The 20,353-nt window shown below is 41.9% G+C and overlaps 1 protein-coding gene across 7 annotated transcripts in view; it reads right to left on the bottom strand.

Moving 5' to 3' along the window:
* The window catches only part of mrpl23 (mitochondrial ribosomal protein L23), a 65,270-nt gene that overhangs the window by 23,902 nt on the left and 21,015 nt on the right, over window positions 1-20,353 (bottom strand). The window contains exon 5 of one of the 7 annotated variants that reach the window (XM_086007651.1): window positions 5,029-5,858. The exons of 5 other annotated variants lie outside the window; for them this stretch is intronic. In XM_086007651.1, coding sequence (XP_085863777.1) covers window positions 5,694-5,858 — 165 coding nt within the window. In that variant the 3' untranslated portion in view covers window positions 5,029-5,693. Of the gene's footprint in view, window positions 1-5,028; window positions 5,859-19,752; window positions 19,858-20,353 lie in introns of those variants that run through there. One more of the 7 variants, XM_086007652.1, reaches the window with a different exon arrangement.

The following is a 20,353-nucleotide window of genomic DNA, read 5'->3' as shown; positions in this document are numbered from 1 at the left end:
TAGTCACTGTTGTAATGTAGGAAACGCGGCAACCAATCTGCGCACAGCAAGCTCCCACAAACAGCAATGAGATAATGACCAGATAATCTGTTTTAATGATGATGGAAGAACGCCCCTGCTCTTCTTCAAAATAGTGCCATGGGATCTTTGACGTCCACCTGAGAGGGTAGATGGGGCCTTGGTTTAGTGCCTCATCTCAAAGATGGCACCACTGACAGTGCAGCCGTCAGTACTGCACTGAAGTGTTAGCCTAGATTGCAGTTAAGTAAGCATAAAGATCTGCTGGAGAGCAGTTTGAACAGGCAGTACAGATCTGCTCTGTCTGCTGACATTGGGCCAAAGCGGCACTACTGAGAATTCAAGGTGCCCCCTTCTTTTAAATGCATCAATTTGCAGAAAAGTAATTACACTAATTAAAGTGAGTGCAATGGGGTTACTACGAGTCCTAACATTTTTCTCATTTCTTAACTGGGAGAATGAAGAAAAATCAATTTTGTATCAGTTCAATGAATTAAATAAATCTTTATACGGAAATAACACTTCTATAGAAAAGGTAGCAAAAGATACAGCAGTATCATCGTAGGTCGGTAGATCACAATTACAGAATTTTCACAAAGACGCTGCAGTTGACTTTTTTGGGTGGGGGGGGGGGGGGGAAACCACAAACTACAAAATTACTATTTAATTTTTCTTCTGAAAGCCCAGTACAATTGTTAGAAATGGAATAGGCCACGTCATATAATAAATATCATTCGTGCCCGTCACTCCAGAGTTATCCCATCACCCTCATTTGTGGAATATGTGCCATATGCTGGGCTGGCGTCATTTAAGTTGCAACTCAGTAAAACCCACCCTCCTCTGCCCAAAGTGTGTCTCCTCTGACAATGAAAGGCCCACTTTCTTCACTGTTCTCTCATCCAAGAGCTATATAAACATGTTGCAGTGAGCACATACAACCTCACACCTACTACTGACCTTTAATTCCCCAGCAACCACCATAGCAACCATCAACAGTGCACTTTAGAAATGCACCACAACCACCAAGAAGCTCAGCCAAGAGGAACCCCAAAAAGCACAACGTAACTTGCTTGTAAATAAAATGCAGGAAACAGCAGACATATTTTGAGACCGAATTTCACTGAGAGGCCCCGAGTTTCCACAGATGAAAGTATAATGCACTGTCGCTCAGGAAATAAGTGAAAGTGCAATTAGGTCCTGTTCTCTAGAACAAAGTCAAGTGAAAACTGGAATCCTGCCCAGCAATGAAACACCAGTCTTCAGCCTCTCGAGCCATCCTAGCTTGCAACTGTCACGACAGGTTCACAGACCAGATCAACTTTTTCTCCCGCCATTTAACGGCACTATATAAAACGCCACTGATGGCAGTCTGCCCTGCATTAGAGCAAGCAACAACAAAGCAAACAGACATGCTCTAAAAACAGTGCATCAACGTTCATTATATACAGAAATTATTTAACTAGATGGCACCTACCTAATCCACCATGACTTTTAACAAACACCTAACCCCATCACTTTTTATACATACCTAATGCACAATTTTAATCTCATTGATAATAACAGCACCTAAAATTTTCCACGGGTTAAGTGCTCTAATCAAAAATAAAAATGGTAACTCTGTACGTAACTACTTATTAAAGCAAGCAAAAGAACATAAGATGATAAGAAATAGGAGTAGGAGTAGGCCATTTGGCTCCTCAAGCCTGCTCCGCCATTCAAGATCATGGCTGATCGTCTACCTCAACTCCACTTTCCTGCACTATCCCCATATCCCTTGATTCCCTTAATATTCAAAAAGCTATGTCTTGAATATACTTAACGACTGAGCCTCCACAGCCCTCTGGGTTAGAGAATTCCAAAGATTCACCACCCTCTCTGAGTGAAGAAATTGCTCATCTGTCCTAAATGATCAACCCCTTATTCTGAGACTGTGACCCCTGGTTCTAGACTCCCCAGCCAGGGGAAACATCCTCCCTGCATCTACCCTGTCAAGCCCTGTAAGAATTGTGTATGTTTCAATGAGATCATCTCTCATTCTTCTAAACTCCAGAGAATATAGGCCTAGTCTACTCAATCTCTCATCATAGGTCAATCTCCCTATCTCAGGAACCAGTCTGGTGAACCTTCATTGCACTCCCTCTATGGCAAATATATCCTTCCTTAGGTAAGGAGACCAAAACTGTACACAATACTCCAGGTGTGGTCTCACCAGGGCCCTATATAATTGCAGTAAGACCTCTTTACTCTTATACTCAAATCCTCTTGTAATAAAGGCCAACATACCATTTGCTTTCCTAATTGCTTGCTGTACCTGCATGTTAACTTTCAGTGATTCGTGTACAAGGACACCCGGGTCCCTCTGAACACCAACATTTCCCAATCTCTCACCATTTAAAAATACTCTGCTTTTCTATTTTTCCTACCAAAGTGGATAACTTCACATTTCTCCACATTATATTCCATTTGCCATGTTCTTGCCCACTCACTTAGCCTGTCTATATCCCCTTCAAGCATCCTCCTCACAACTTACATTCCCACCCAGCTTTGTATCATCAGCAAACTTGAATAGATTACATTTGGTCCCCTTGATCAAATCATTGATGTAGATTGTTAATAGCTGAGGCCCAAGCACTGATCCTTGCGGCACCCCACTAGTTACAGCCTGCCAACCTGAAAATGACCCGTTTGTTCCAACAATCTGTTTTCCGTCCGTTAACCAATCCTCAATCATTGCTAGTATATTACCCCCAATCCCATGAGGCCTAATTTTGTTTAATAACCTCTTGTGTGGCACCTTATCGAATGCCTTCTGAAAATCCAAATACATCACATCCACTGGTTCCCCCTTATCTATTCTGCTAGTTACAAACACAAAACTCTTAACAGGTTTGTCAAACATGATTTCCCTTTCATAAATCCGTGTTGACTCTGCCCAACCCTATTATTATTTTCCTAAGTGCCCTGTTACCACGTCCTTAATAAATAGATTCTAGCATTTTCCCTACTACTGATGTCAGGCTACCTGGTCTGTAGTACCCCGTTTTCACTCTCCCTCCTTTCTTAAATAGTGGGGTTACATTTGCTACCTTCCAATCTGTGGGAACCATTCTAGAATCTAAGGAATTTTGGAAAATGACAACCAATGCATCCACTATCTCTACAGCCAACTCTTTCAAAACCCAACTCTTTCAAAACCCTAGGATGTAGGCCACCAGGTCCAGGGGATTTATTGGTTTTCAGTCGCATTAATTTCTCCAGTACTACTTTTTTACTAATATCTTTCAGTTCCTCATTCCTTGGTTGTCCACTATTTCCGGGAAGTTTTTTTGCGTCTTCTTCCGTGAAGACAGACACAAAGTATTTGTTTAATTTCTCTGCCATTTCCTTATTCCCCATTATAATTTCTCCTGTCTCAGCCTGTAAGGGACCCACATTTACTTTCGCTAATCTTTTCCTTTTTACATAAGTGTTGCAAGCTATCTTAATAATGTTTGTAAAAGACTGGCACATGAAAATAATGGCCCGGAATATGCAGTCAGCGAAGCTGGCCCTGAAGTAAACTTCGCACAAAGATCGCGCGATCTCTGTGTCGAGAAGTTCGGGTTTTCTGACATTCAATTCGAATCAATGCAGTTTAGTGGGGATCCCCTTGTGCGAGCTGCTGTGACGTCAACAAGCTGTCTAAGCAGTTAATCAAAATGCAGAATGTTCACAGACCGGAAACCAGGTACTCTTAAAATTCAAGCGTTTTAAAAATGTTGAGAGAGAGCAATACAAAGATTGGGGCTTTCGAATGGTTGAAAAGCAAATCTGTAATAAAAATGAACAAACTTTTATTAAAATGGATAAATTTCACACTCTCAAAATTAAAATTCATTTTTCAGGCCCATTACCTTTGTTTAGCAGTCAATACACTTAAAATCCCAGTTACACGTAATCCCTTTGGGTCTAAATTTTAATGGGAAATTTAATAGTGTAATTACTGCGGAAGAGCTGAAGTTTCCGATTTGAGTGATTACACTGATTGTCGGCTCTGTGGGGTGGGGGGGAGCAGGGGCACAGCACAGCCTGTGTCAGAGCAGTGAATGACAAACCGCAACTTCAGGATTTCCGCATGCGTTTGCTGTCATCCGGACCGTAAACTCCGGGCCAGTGAAGCCACTATGAATGCAAGCAACTATATTTAACAGGACAGGAAAGTCACATCAGCCAAAACTCTTCTGGAACTTTAAATTTTGAGTTAATAAAAGTGAAGCTTTGCATTATAAGTTCACACTGCACCACACTCCCCACCCCCCCCATTCCCCAACTGTTACTGCCCGCAACTGCACCTTGATCCCAAGCTGAGAACTCAGAACAATCTTCTTCTAATGACCACCATTAATAGACTATATGATGGTCGGTCAGGAGATGCACTTCTGGTGCTGGTGGTACTGCTCATGCTAGCTTTCCACTCACCATCCCCTCTCCCTACAAGCAGTGTGTTCTGTTCCTATAACTGCTCACTTACTCTAACAAACAAGTGGCGAACCGACTGCTGCTCCTGTTTCCGATTCGCCAGTTGTCAGCTTTGTTAGAGGGAAGAGGTTTCTCAAACTTTTCATGTAGTGCCTGATCAAAGCGGAATGCTTTGCAATATTCATCCATAGAATTGATGCACGCAGAGAACTGAAACATCAGGACATCATCTTATCATGTAGGGTTTTTCTTAAATAGCAAGATTTATGTGCGATTCGAAGTGGTTTGCTCCTGCTCCAACCCGCGCTAGAGTGTAAGTTGTACGGGGTACTAATGTCACACACCGTGACTTTTGGGTAACCTGCACTTTTAGTCTAATCACCCACCTTCACAAATAACAGGCAAGTCTGAAAACACAATGTTGGCTGTAACCAGCACCATTGAGAGATTGGTACACATCAAATGTGTCTTTTATCACAACTTGCGCTGGGAGGTCATGAAATATTTCAGTTCTTTATGGTTTTTGGATGTAGTACAAACCTGCTAATGCAATAATTCTTTCAAATTTTATTCAAATATCACATAATATATTAGACTGCTGCTTGAAAAAAATGAACAGTTACAATTTACAATTTTGATTCTTTGTCAAAAATAGTGTACAGAGTAACCCAATAAATTCCTTGGCAGACGTGATCTTTTAACATGACAGTTGGCCTTAGAATAATTTCATTCCCCCCGCCCCCCCACCAACATCAAATTTAACTTAACAAATTAACTTAAGCTGCCGGAGTGCCCTCACATGGGTTTACATACACATTCACACTTTGGCAGCTCCCAGAGCATTCTGCGCTCTCAGTCGCAGATGAACAATGCCCAGCAGCTTGCGCCAGTTACTGGGAGCCAGGTTTCCGATCAGCCTACGTCAAAACTCACTCAAAAGTTCACCTTAGAACAGAGCACTGCACCGCTGCGTTACATGAATCTACTCGGGTCAGTTGCTGAAGAACAGCTGTTGCTCAGCAAACATTACACAAGATGTACAAATGTCCACAGGGGGTGGCCCTCACAATGAACAATATGAAGCATCTGAAACCTGCCGAGCGGACACTTTTTCAAAACAAAACATTTGATCATGCTTGGTCAGCAAGATATCTGGAAAATAATATTTTCTTTTTTAAAAAAAATATGCAAGTCCAACTTTTAAAAAGTTGATTCTCTTAAAGTCCAAACCAGTCAGTGACACCGCCACGCCGAGGGTCTGCTTTCTGCTTCTGTTTCTCATCTTCCATAAACTTATTTTGGATATCTTCCATAGAGCCGGGTTCGGGAGTTTGATCTTTCTGAGGAAAAATGTCTGGAAATTTGAAAGTCTGACCTTGGGCCTAAATGAAACAAAAAAAAACATTTTTATGCATTAAAAATGTTAAACGGTTGTGTGGAGGCAATCATCCAACACATTTAACTTTTAGATTGCTGACAGTTTATAGATACGAAGCAAATTAGACGTAATTAATTCTGTATAATTAACAAAGGGATTGACATTCGGGTGGAGCAGTGCTGCAGAGCTTTCGAAGGTGCAGCTGCACCTGCAGTTCTTACCATGTCAAGTTCCCTATCTCAACAGTACTGCTGCCAGGAGGTACCAATTCATTTTTTCTTGTAATTTTTCCACTCCTTCCCCCCCCCCCTTTTCCTTTTGTTTCTCTCTCACACCTGGCAGCTATCTCTTGCCCTGCCAGTACACTTTACACCTAATCTCAGCCTATTACCATCTCGTCTAGCTTCTAATACCTTTTATTGTCTCTTTTACTTCTTTTGTTTCTTTTATTCTTTTGTCCGATCGCAGCCCTGCCTCCGATCTATCTTCTTTTCTTTCCAGTTTTGAAGAAGGGTTTGACCCGAAACGTCAACTCAAATTTCTCTCCACGGATGTTGCCTGACCTGCTGAGTTTTTCCAGCATTTTCTGTTGTTATTTCGGATTTCCAACATCCGCAGTATTTTGCTATCGTTCCAGTACATGCCATTTTTTTTTTTTTGAGAGATTGGGTGGGGGCAAACAGAATTTTTTTTTTTTTTTTTAAACAAAGTAATTTCTGCAAGCCTTATACAGTGCAGGAAAGCCGAGGCAATGGCAATGAGGTGCTACTAGATGGTGCAACAAACCAGAGTAACCAATACAGGTAACTCACTGACAGAGACAGTGTAAAGTTCAACTGCATAATAACTGGGGAATGGACCGAATTAAGATGACATATGGCGAGTAATATCCAACCCCCTACCAAGTGACTGGAATAGTTTGCACCTCCAAAAGCGTCCGGCAGTCACAATGAATCAAAGTGGTTTCTTTTTCCTGTTTTGGATGGTGTTTCGATGATTTGCAATACGTCTCTGTGGTATTTAGAACAAAATTATTTATGGTGGTTGTGATCTGGTGATCACGTGACTGGACCTAAAAGATGTTCAGCTGAAAATTAATCACCTGCAGATAACTCCCAGGGTAAACCAGCGGATGTGCAATGCAATGTGAAATACTGTAGCACTTAGTTATTCTTTCTGCCAATCGTGTTTCTATTCATTAGTAATTGATGGCATGTCACTGCTCCAAATCGGTTTCAGGAAATTTGCATAATCTGATGCATTCAAGAGGAAGGGATGTTTCAGTGGAACAGGAAAGAGCGGAACCCACCCATCAAATGTTATAGTCAGATGGGTTTCTCTCTTTCAGGTAAACTACAGATAGCCTTCAGCAACAGCTATAAATCAACAGCAGTTTATACTGCTACAATACATATATTAAAATGGGTTTAACTTCAATACATAAGTTCCATTTATGCCACTGCCCTGTTACTTACAGTGCTGTTTTATTATTAATGCTGTATTACACAATAGATCCTATACTTGTGAAATGGTTTCCATTTTACCCAAGTTAATTTTCCTTTTTCCAGTCAAGCAAGTAATAGGGAATTCTTGTGTGTGTGATAAGTGCGCTTTGTTAGAAGCTATAGAAGCAGACCAGTGTGCAAGAGAGTTGCCTTATTCAAACATAAAGTGGCAACTGAGAATGTTTAAAACAAAACAGCAGAGTTATGGTCAAATTTACCATTAATGACAAGGTTTCAGGAAGGTTCTTATCAATTGGAACCAACAATTCTACTTAAAGTTTCAGAAACTCCAAGGGAGTTATATTAATTATCCAACATATTTAATTGACCTTTATGATGGTCAGAAAGCAAAAATTCATTGATGTCTGGTATCCGATTTTAAAAGTGAAGGCTTCCAAAAGCCAACATTGGGACTTTGAATTCCAGATTCCGTACTGCAGATTCCAAACTGCCCTCTCCTCTTCCAAGGCTGGCTATATAATGCACTGCAACTAGTAGAGAGAGATTGTCCTTGGAGATCAAATTGCATTTTTTATCCTCATATTTTAGCACAACATCTAGGCTCTCCTCGAGATCTCAGAGAAGGTGATGCGGAGTCTGCTGAGCTGAAGCAACACTCTTTGCAAGAGAAGAAAAGATCAACTGTACCATTAATTATTTTCAAGGGTGTGGTAGAGTAGTGGATGTGTTACTGGACTAGCAATCCAGAGAATGAGAGTTCAAATCTCACCATGGCAGTAAGCCCGAGAATTTGATTTCTAGAAATTTTAAAAAAACTGGTACCAGCAAAAGTGACCATTAAACTGTTGCACTGTTGTAAAAAAACAACTCGTTCATTAATGTCCTTTAGGGAAGGAAACTTGTCGTCATTACCCTTATATGTGATTCCAGCCCCACACCAAGGTGGTAGATCCTTTACTGCCCTATTAAGTGGCCTAGTAAACCAGTCAGTTGTTTGGGATGAGCAATAAATGCTGGCCTTGCCTGCAACGCCCACATCCCCAGAATGAATTTTTTAAAAGCTGCTTAGAGGAGTTGGTTTAGTAGCAGACAGAAAAGATATTTGAATCAGCGCAATGAACCAGATGGCAGACTTCTTGTGATCAGAAGGACAACTGATGCCCATTAAATGATACTTTCCCTTGTAATACCATTGCTGATTTAGCACTGATAGTTACATGATTTGAATGTCACGCTGCTGCGACTTTCGTCACAGTTTGGTTTAATTACGATCTCGATGATCGCATCGACAATAGTACGTTGTAAGACTCCTTCCCCCACCCCACTTTTCCGATTCTCTCTCATCTGTGCTGAAGGTTTCGACTTCTTATTTCAATGGGCACACTCCAGTATCGCACACAAGTGATCATTATTCACGTCTGAGTCTTGGTGAACACTGGCAGGCTCTTTGACCACAGTGTGGCATCACAGCCAAGCCTGATCCTGCCCTCACCCAATATTGACATGGGACACTGAATCAGCAGCAGGAATTCTGGCCAACTTTCACCTCCCTAGAATGCCAATAAATGAGCTTTGTTTACCAGTTATAGCGTTTGGCGTCAGGTCCTTGACGTCTCTGCAATTAGCTGTAGGTGAAGTGGAAATTCTAATCCGGCGACAGAAAGCTTTAGTTAGCGTTTGCTGTGGTCTTCTCTTGTATTTCAATAGTTTTCATGACAGGGTAGCTCAGAGCCAAAATTTAGCAGAAAACAATCATTCTGGATGTAAACTCTAAAACAATCTTTCCTGCACGCATTAATGCTTCCGTACGAACAGGTGTCAAGGGGACCCGCTCACCCTACATCACGCCAGTGTCTGTTCCACCTTGTCCTAAAACAAATATTTTGTTTGCAAGGCTCTGCAGAGCAGCACAATAAATAAAGATATTTTAAAGCCTTTGCAAGACCAGAAAGTTGCTCTCTAGTTCTTCACACAATGGGTGGTGGAAATCTGGAACTCACTCCCTCTATCTCTCTCTCAACAAACTGTTGAGGCTAGGTTAATTAATCAACTATGATATAATTAAATTACGGAACAGGTTCGAGGGACTGAATGGCCTATAGTCCTATCAGCTCCGATGGACGGGTCACATTGTCTGCATGCCCGATACGAGACTCCCGAAACAAGCGCTCTACTCGGAGCTCCAGCACAGCAAGAGAGCCCCAGGTGGACAGAGGAAACGCTTCAAGGACACCCACAAAACCTCCTTGAAAAAGTGTAACATCCCCACCGACACCTGGGAATCCCTAGCCCAAGTATGGAGAAGCATCTGGGAAGGCGCCGAACACCTCGAGTCTCTTCGCCGGGAGCAAGCGGAAGCCAAGCGCAGGCAGCGCACGTCAACCCAAGCACCCCACCCACCCGCCCCTTCAACCACCGTCTGCCCCACCTGTGACAGAGACTGTAGGTCCCGCATTGGACTCATCAGTCACCTGAGAACTCATTTTTAATGTGGAAGCAAGTCATCCTCGGTTCCAAGGGACTGCCTAAGAAGAAGAATAATTCCAACGGGCACGTAGTTAACAGTGATGGTACTGTTTAAATCAAGTTTCTGTAAACTTTTACACGTCGAACACAAAGGTCAGCTCCCACAGGCAAGCCTACACCACTTAGGGACTGAAGTGTGACTTTATGTGCAGAAGTTACCAGTAATAGTGTGCTCTGAACGAATGTTTATTGTCTCTGAATTGCATGCAGAATTTCGATTATGTGCCATCACTTCAGAAAGCGAATATCCCTTGCTCCACATTTAACAGATTAAACTACCAAACAACTTTATGCAGAAACAAGCAGCAATAGCAAGTTGCTGAAGTCGGTCCAAATAACACAGCAGCTTGAATCACTTCTTGACATGGTTAAACAGACGAACCCATTGGTTGAGTTCTTCACAGATCTTTCAAACAAATGATAAACACTTCTCAAAAAGGGAGTAGCCACCTGATCCATCTTGGTTAGTCTTTCTTGTGGATACGCAAGGACAGCTACCTACAGAGGTACATAGTGCTTCCACAATTGTTGAAGCTCAGTCAAAAGGGTAACTAACTCGTATATTAAAAGTCTGATTCTTAAATCCCAAAACCCTCTGAAATACAGCATCACCTTTAAGAAGTCAGTCTGCAAGACCGAGGCACTTTACTCAAGCTGGACAGCAAGTTCCATAACATGCACACAAAGCATGCTGATGTTTATCTTTCATGTTAGACAAGTGCTGTCTTTGTATATATCCTGATTAGATCAACAACATAGCTCAGTGATGCATATTAATATTTTCTATCATTTGATGATTACTAACCGACTAAAGCATCTGGGTAAACAATTAACTCTACTTACTGGGCTGGCTTTTTTTTTTTTTAAACATATTTCTTGCAGAGCCAAAGAATAGAAGTCATTCTCCAAGGATAGTTGCAGAAGCTATTTTTAAATGATTCCATATTTTTTAAGCTAAGAAATCCAGTAAGAGAAACTCAAATATTTATGAAACAACAGCAACAACTTACATTTATATAGTGCCTTTAATCTAGTAAATTGTCCTACGGTGCATCACAAAAGCGTTATTGAACAAAATCTGACACCGAGCCACATAGGGAGATACAAGGTCAGGCGACCAAAAGCGTGGTCAAAGAGCTAGGTTTGAAGGAGAGTCTTAAAGGAGAGGGGTTTGGAGGCACAGAGGTTTATGGAGGGAATGCCAGAGTTTAGGGCCTTGGCAGCTGAAGGCACGACTGCCAATGGTGCTGTGATGGAAATCGGGGATGCTCAAGAGGCCAGAATTGGAGGAGCGCAGAGTTCTTGGAGGGTTGCAGGGCTGGAGCAGGTTACAGAGATAGGGAGGGGCGAGGCCATGGAGGGATTTGAAAACAAGAATGAGAATTTTAGAATCGAGGCATTGCCGGACCGGGAGTCAATGTAGGTCAGCGAGTACCGGGGTGATGGGTGAATGGGACTTGGTGTGAGTTAGGATACAGGTTACAGAGTTTTGTGAGCATTGCCTTTTGACTTAAAGCATGACTGATCTCCAAGTACTTACCCTTACAGGTACCACAGTTTCAATTTCTATGGTTAAAAAGTGGACCATTAGGGGGGAGGAGGGCAGGGGAGAGAGAAAACTATGTCAACCATACAAATCATTTACATCCTGCCTGGTCTTTACTCCATTACTTTGCCCCTCCAGCACCATAACTGCTCTCTCATGCAATCACAATCAGCATCAAAATCTAAAAATTGGCAGCCCCTGAAGAGCTCACTGTCTTGCACCAAGAGGGTGCTATTGCTATATTTGGCAATGAAGGATAATTGAAGTTGCCTCACATTCTTTAGGAACAGGATTAATGTCTACAGATCCATGGTGCAACAAGATCAATGGCTGTCTGCTACATTTCCTAAAGCACTTAACAAAACACATACACAATAAAACTAAAATTATATTTTTGTCACCAGTCTCCTTGAAACACGATCCAAAATTATGAACGGCAGCGGTTGTATTTTTTCAACAGGAAGTGATGCTAGTCTCGCACAGCACAGCGTTTGAATAAAATGAGTCACTCCACGCTACATATTCCAAGATGAACCTGGGCAGTAAAGTTTAAAAAAAAACACACAACAGGTTTCAAAGCTCACAGCTACTTAAGATGGACTTAAGCCAAAGGCCATTATAACCATTATCAAGCCCGGGCCGGCCACGACATGAGGTTCAATGTTATTAAAACTAGGAACATGAAGGGCTGCTTGAAGAGCAGAAACAGCAACAAATGCAAACATGTAGACCACAAACTGGTTACAGTTAAAGATGTGCAGCATTCCCCAAGCCAACTGGTAAGCAACTGTGTATGGTTAGCTACCCAATTTAGCTGTCTAAATGCCACAGAGCAGACTCTGCATTATTTCTGTATAATAAATTGGTAGTTATCAATTCCATATTGTCACCCAATAGACATGCAGGGAAGCTCCACTACTGGTTTAGTGGGTAAATGCATTGCATGCAGCCACAAAGACCAAGCCCCAGATTCAATTCCCAATCTGTGCTGGGTTAGTTCAGGGACAGAAATAGTGGCATCTGCTAGGGAGGGTGGAAAAAAAGCCACAGTTCTTGCTTCTGATGGCTATCTAGCAATGAAGGCTGGAAAGCTTACTTGTGTGGACGTCCAGTGAAGACAGGATTGCATTCATCTGTGACACACCTTCCATAGTCAAATAGCCTGTCAGCCTCAGTGTCTAGGTCACAATAGCCACTTTAAGCAAGGAACTGGAGGGCTGCAAGTGTTTGTGGAAACATACCCAAGGAAGATTCAGTACCTAACTTGGGGGAGGCAGAAAACAGAGAGCAAGGGCAGAAAAATTGCAAGGATCTTATAATATCTCATTTTTTGGCTGGGCGTCTTATTTTTCCCAACTATTGATATTATCAATTATCCTGCATATACCCATATGGAGAACAGTGCATTATTCCTTGTAAACCCTAATTTCCAGTCACATATTACTAGTGTCAGTAGTGTTTTGGCATAACCAATGTCTGTTTGTTTTTTTAGAAACGTTCTTTCCGTCACATGGGAATCTGAGCATTGGATAAAATGACCTTGTTTGCACACGTCTTTGAATGTATAATGGCTCAACTCAAGAGCACCAAGAGGAAAAAAGAGTCATACAGCAAGATATTCTAAACTTTACCAATAAAACAACCAGTCAGGTGGAAATTAATACAAGCACAACAATGGGGCTCAGCAAAATAAACCACAGACACACTCTACAAATAATAGTCACAAGGGGTCAGCAGTGGCTCAGTGGGTAACACTCTCACCTGAGTCAGTAGGTTGTGGGTTCAAGTCCCACTCCAAGACTGGAACGCAACATATCAGCTGAGGGAGTGCTGCACGGTCAGAGGTGCCATCTTTCAAATGAGACGCTAAACTGAGGTCCTGTCTTCCCTCTCAGGTGGATGTGAAAGATCCCACAGCACTATTTTTGAGGAAGTGTTCTGGCCAATATTTATCCCTGAACAAACATCACTAAAACAGATGATCTAGTCAAGATCTCATTGCTGTTTGTGGGGCTTGCTGAGTGCAAATTGGCTGCTGTGTTTCCTCCATTACAACAAGTGACTACACTTCAAAAGTACTTCATTGTAAAGCGCTTTGGGACATCCTGAGGTTGTGAAAGGCACTATATAAATGCAACTCTTTCTACATGGTGTTTTTTTTCTATAAACAGAGTTCCGTAAATAATGTCGAATTAGGTATATTCCACCGGAGCAGGTTGTGTGTTTAAGACTTAATATCAGAGAAGTGATCCTAAAGTAATCAGCAACGTTCAAATGCACTCTCTCAATAAGAAGAATGGGAGACCACAGAAGAGCGGGAGTAGGTCAGTGAGAGAGGCTGAGAGAAAAATGAGGGCAAATGGAAGCAAGAGGCAGAGACTGTAGAACGAATGACATCAACACAGGAGAACGAGAGAAAAATTGACCCAAAGAGAGGAATATAGCACACACAAAAGAGGGGTAAATAGAGAAAAATGAAATGTAAGAGGATTATTTTTTCTTTTACTGGGATTAAAGATTTATTTAGTTTTAATCTAAAGTGTTGGTACGGAGTACTATTGGGAATATGTTGTCTGCTGCTCCTTTCCCTCATTAATGTCAACACTTCAACCATCAGGAGCCAAAAGTGGGCTTGACCGTCATAACTGGCTGTTTGAAGGCTGATAAAGTAGTCCCAGGAGAATAATAAACTACTGCATAAACACCATTGCTTTCCAGTCACACATGTAGCCTAGCATGGAAAAAGATATACAGAAGTGTGCTGTGGTCTGTAATGCAGCGTTCCAGTCATCATTTAAGCCCACAGGAGCAGGTGTCACTGAAAACCATGTAACACTCTCTCGCACACCTTCTATGCATTCTATATATTTAGACAACTGAAAATGGGTTTCCAATTACGTTTCAAGGACACGGAGCAAAAACCAGGGGACAAGACATAGGTTCCAATGACATTTACTGAAAACATGGTCTGCTACTATAAACAGTCACTACAGTGAAAGGACCTGCTGCCGGGTTCGGTCACTTGACAACCTTACAACAATTTTAAACCAATTCACAGCTGCCATGTTTCAAAAAACTGCTCTGAGCTTCTCTTTGCCAAGAAGACGTTTTATCGTAACAAGGAATGCTCTTTAAAAAAAAGGATCAATACTGTTGCCCTGATTCCACTAAGTACTGAAGCCTTTCTTTTATTTTAATCATTTAGTTTCTACTTGAATATTTACAATAGAGGCTCATTAAATTCAAAAATCGAGATCGTTCACATACCAAACATTTATTGCACTAACAGTATGCAGCTCCTGAGGGTTGATGGTCCTCTCTGGCAATAGGAGAACTGCTTTCCCCCCCAAGTTTTACAACACAGCTATTGTAGTTGTGGAAGACTAAACTATTACTGTATTTTTAATAAGACAAATTTATATACGATTTAAAAATCAAAGCTGAATCAAATACTTGTGCTGATACAGTATTTATATATAATATATATGAAGACTTGAATTTGGGCAAGATACTGCCCACAGAAAAAAAAATGTTTAAACCAAAAATTGCAAGATACAGAGAATAATTGCATTTAATCACAAAGGTTCAGTGCTTGAAAGGGAAATATAAAGAACCAGAGAGTAGAAACAGCTGTAATATCTGTGAGTTGGTTGACTTAGTAACTCATAAGCAAAGTTATGATTCAGATCCAAACTTACATCTCTCGTCCTTCGTGTATGCTATGTTTATACCCTACATTAACACAAAGCCAGTGAAGAATTAGGTAAGAGTGCATCTTAAAAGGATAGGGTTGATGGTGCATTATGTTGCCTTTGTGCTTTGGTTCCAGCTCAACTGAAGACAATGCAATTGCTAATTAAGCTACTGCGGTGTGGGTTTAGAATGATTATACGGTGATTATTCTTTTTAAACGAACATTCAAAAGGAAAATAATTCCAGTGATTAGAACGCGATGCGTCAGTCAGTCAGCCAGCCCAGTCGGGCAATGGCTTGGTGAGGGCACCGAGAGAGAAGTTTGTGGAGGTGGCACGTGTTATGCGTCCCATTCACATGGAACTGGTATAATTTCTGTTTTGTTGGTTTACCACAATGAGTCGGAAGGATAGAATGTAAAACTGATATTTGCACTGTATGTGTCACACGTTTGAATAAGAACCTTTCTTTCACACTCTGTTCAGTGAGGCCCACTGAAAGTTCCAAGCACATAACTGGATTAGAGTCAATTATTCACACAGGAACAGATAATCAGCTTCTAGACAAAGTATAAAAACAACTAGAAACTGGCAAGTTCAGCACCATTTTTTTTAAGTGCATTTGTTTTCCTTTAAACTTATTAATTAAAGGATGTCAAACTAATGAGGAGCTATATCCTTGTATCTGAGTGGGGTGGGGAGGAGGACAGAATCTAGTTACTAAACGTTTTTCTTGGGGAGAGATGGGTAAGACACAGTTCCTTGGCACTGCTATTATCCAGCAATACAGATGCACAGTCCTCACCCGAAGAAACACAGCAGTATCCTAATGCTGACACCCAGTGTTAAGACTGACCACAAAGTCTCTTCAGGTCAGACTTAAACTTCCTAACGAGGAGTCAAAATAGCAGCCATTTGTCCACCTCACATAGACGACCACACACAAGCAGGGTAAGCACAACACCATTTGCACTGAGCAATGGTCAACAGGTTCAAGTGAATGCCACTCCCAATGGAGCAGCTGTACACACTGAAGCTGGAGCTTACATGAATCTGATTCAGAGGTAACAGCACGAATAGTAGATACCTATAAGTGACTTATTCCACCAGCAGCAATGGGTATTGACAGTGCAAGGTGATTTAAGGTAAGATTACACACTACAGTATATAAATATGGAAAGATGGTGTGCTGCCATCTACCGTAGTGAGAGAAACAGTCTGCTTTGTGAAAAGCAGAATTTGTTTAAGACAACACTGCCATCTAGAGGATAACAGTCACATCAGCAATTCAATTCGCAGTCACCAAAATATTCAATTATTAAAAATGCATCTGAAAATAAATCAATGTGCACTGAAAGTTCATTGATATTTTCAGAAATGTCATTTTTTCTTTTTATAAATGAATAAAAATTGATTTGAAAATGAACTATAATCAACAATAAGAAACCTTCCACAATAAGCAGACATCCAAGCTGACAGGTAAAACATCAACATTACATAATGTGGTACAAATAATCTATGAACCATCACTATAACCCTACATCACCTTTCTTATTAACCCCAAAAAAGAAACAGCAAAGAAACAAAAAATGAGACTGAATGCAGGCTTTGAGAATCTGAATCTGGAGAGCCTGGCATTTTATAATGTGGGTATGATAGAACTGTACCACCAGAACTGGAAAGGGATGAGGGCCCTTGGAGAACAAGATTAGGATGTGGCAATATGACACTGTAGAAGACTTCCTCCTGTATAGCTGTCTAGGACACAACTTGTCTCTGGGGTCAGGGAACACGAGGAGGCTATGAGGGATGCAGGGCCTATCCTGGAATGGAGCAGAGCACCTACTTCTTCACAAGATCCATCGTAAGCTGGTATTTCCCCTTCAGACTCCTATCCCATTCTAAGGATAACTGGCCCAGTCACCGTGAGAAGTATTAAGCAACCAATGAATGTGGTACAAAGCTTGTGCACTCAAATCCTACTCACGAGGAACAGACCATCTCAATGAATGGAGTTGTAACAGTTCAGCTCTTTCACTGAAACAATGCTCTAGGCCCGTGTTGCGAACATGGAACAGAGCAGCAACAGCAGTAAACGACTTGCTTCCACAATTCCAGTCAGAACTCTCACAAGTGTGAAGAGAACAGTTTCTTAATTGTAGAAATTTAAAGAGAATTTTAATGTGCAGCTAAGTACATACCATTCTGAGTACTTAAGAGTGAAAAAAACATTTAAAAACTGTCAAGAGTGGTTACACATGTCGAGAAATAGGCTTGACTTCTCCATCTCCATTTCTGGCGATAGGCTTTCAACAAACATCCACTACAAGCCCACTGACTCCCACAGCTACCTGGACTACACTTCCTCCCACCCCGCTTCCTGTAAGGACTCTATTCCATTCTCCCAGTTTCTCCGTCTCCGCCGCGTCTGTTCTGACGATGCCACCTTCCGTACTAGTGCTTCTGACATGTCTTCCTTTTTCCTCAACCGAGGATTCCCCTCTACTGTGGTTGACACGGCCCTTGACCGTGTCCGTTCTATTTCCCGCACTTCTGCTCTCACCCCTGCCCCTCCCTCCCAGAACCACGATAGGGTTCCCCTTGTCCTCACCTTTCACCCCACCAGCCTCCACATTCAACGGATCATCCTTCGCCATTTCCGCCACCTCCAACGTGATCCCACCACCAAACACATCTTCCCCTCACCTCCCCTTTCAGCATTCCGAAGGGACCGCTCCCTCGGCAACTCCCTGGTCCACTCCTCAATCACCCCCAACAGCCCTGCTCCTTCACCTGGCACCTTCCCGTGCAAGCGCAGGAGATGCAACACATGCCCTTTTACCTCCTCCCTTCCCACTGTCCAGGGCCCCAAACACCCCTTCCAGGTGAAACAGCGATTTACTTGTACTTCTTGCAATTTAATATACTGTAATCGCTGCTCACGATGTGGTCTCCTCTACATTGGGGAGACCAAACGCAGATTGGGCGACCGCTTTGCGGAACACCTCCGTTCAGTCCGTACGGGTGACCCTGAGCTTCTGGTCGCCTGTCACTTTAATTCACCGCTTCACTCCCACTCTGATCTCTCTGTCCTCGGCCTATTTCATTGTTCCAATGAAGCTCAACGTAAGCTCGAGGAACAGCACCTCATCTTTCGATTGGGCACTTTGCAGTCTGCCGGACTCAACATTGAGTTCAACAATTTCAGATAATTATCCCTGCCCCCATTTTTCATGCAGTATGATTTTTGCCATTCCCATTTGCAATATTTTATCTTTCCTGCCTCTTACAATAGTACAGGATGTTCTTTCTATTTCTTCCTCCCCTCCTAACCACCCCCCCACGTCTCTGCACCTGCTTAATATCTGTTACATCTCCAGCTTTTTCCAGTTCTGATGAAGGGTCCCAGACCTGAAACGTTAACTCTGTTTCTCTCTCCACGGATGCTTCCTGGCCTGCTGAGTATTTCCAGCATTTTCTGTTGTTATATTAGAGAAATAGGCTCCCGTCTTGTAAATGGCCTCCAAATGCCCCAAGAGAAACCAGAACAAAAACAAAGTACATGAGTGCCTTAAAATGACTGCTCCAAATCACCCACCAGTAAAAATTGTCCCAAGAATTGTCCATCAATGCACCATTCCTCATAATTGCACGTGCACCCTTTACTTCACTCATGCCTTCGAGTCAGAAGGTTGTAGGTTCAAGGCTCGAGACTTGAGCACATGATCGAGACTGACTCTCCAGCACAGTACCATGGGAATACTATGTGATTGGAGGTGCTGTCTTTTGAATGAGACATTAAACTAAGGCTCTGTCTGCCTAATCAGGAGAACACTTCAGTTACATGGAGACTAGGGAAGGTGGGGTTGTTCTCCTTAGAGCAGAGAAGAGTGTGCGTTCAAAATCATGAAGGGTTTTGATAGAGTAAATAAGGAGAAACGGTTTCCAGTGGCAGAAAGGTTGGTAATCAGAAGACATGGATTTAAGATAACTGCAAAGAATCAGAGGAGAATTTTTTTTTAATGTTGTGAGTTATGATGATCTGGAATACACTGCCTGAAAGGGTGGTACAAGCAGATTCAATAATAACTTTCAAAAGAAAATTGGGTAATAGTTGAAGGGGCGAGATTTGCAGGGTTCTAGGGAAAGGGCGGGGTAGTGGGACTAATTGGCCAGCTCTTTCAAAGATCAGGCACAGGCACAGGCACAATGGGCCAATGGCCTCCTTCGGTGCCGTATCATTCTATAATTCATTTTACTGCTATTTGTGGGTCTGTCCTGTGTGCATTCCAACAGTGACCACACATCAAATATAACTTATTGGCTATAAAGCACTTTTGCAACATCCTGAGGATGTGAAGTATGCTATCTAAATGTATGTTTTCTTTTACTACATATACTAACACTAACGTTCTTGTATGATTCTGAACACTGCCGTATGTAACGAATACATATTCCAGGCATCAGTGTAAGAGTAAAATCTCATTCATTTTAACATGGGTCAAAACAGACTTCAGGGATATTTTGTTCAGACTATTGTACAGCCTGAAATTATAATATTCAGCTGCAACACCAATATATTGAAATGCTTTAAGTGTTTTGACTACAATATTTTTCATAAGACCCAGTCCATTTTGGACCTGTTAAAATGAATGGTAATATACCTACCAAACAGGACTACATGACTGATGAGGAACAATGCGACATCACAAAAAGGTCAGCATTTGTGGCTGTATCCACATTCTTCTCCACTGGGATACAAGCTACAGATGACTGTAAAACAACATATATTATGCCAAAATGGTTCTTAATAGGTGAAATGCAATCTAACTACAGGGGACCAGAGGCTGGTAAACTTCTGACTAAATTTGTTCTTTCAAAGAAAAATCTTTACAAAGAGAAGCAAATGATATTGCTACATATGTTTCAGGAAGTCATTACGTACATCTCCATTTCGAATGCTCAGTAGATGTTTGGCATAGTGCGGGGTCATGCATTGGGCATACTGGAACCTTGGATTTGTTGGTGTGCCTATCCAAACATTAGGGGCAGAGCATGCATTAATAATAGAGGCATTTTGTTTGGTCACTTCGCCTGAGGTACTGTTAGGCTGAGGAAGAGGCAGGTTCAGGGTGCCACCTAATAGGTCATTGTCCTGTACCAGGCTTTCGGGAATGCGCTAACATTGATTTATATCCTCCTCCCACACTAAACTAACCTTCTCCTGGGAGCTGGTCAGGGTGTTCAAGGGATGGGTTTGCATGTTGCC

The sequence above is a fragment of the Somniosus microcephalus genome, chromosome 15, assembly GCF_052327205.1.
Source record: "Somniosus microcephalus isolate GS21.2 chromosome 15, FLI_Smic_1.0, whole genome shotgun sequence".
NCBI lineage: Eukaryota > Metazoa > Chordata > Chondrichthyes > Squaliformes > Somniosidae > Somniosus > Somniosus microcephalus.
The sequence above is the reverse complement of the archived record's forward strand: the minus strand, read 5'-3'. Positions and strand labels throughout refer to the sequence as shown.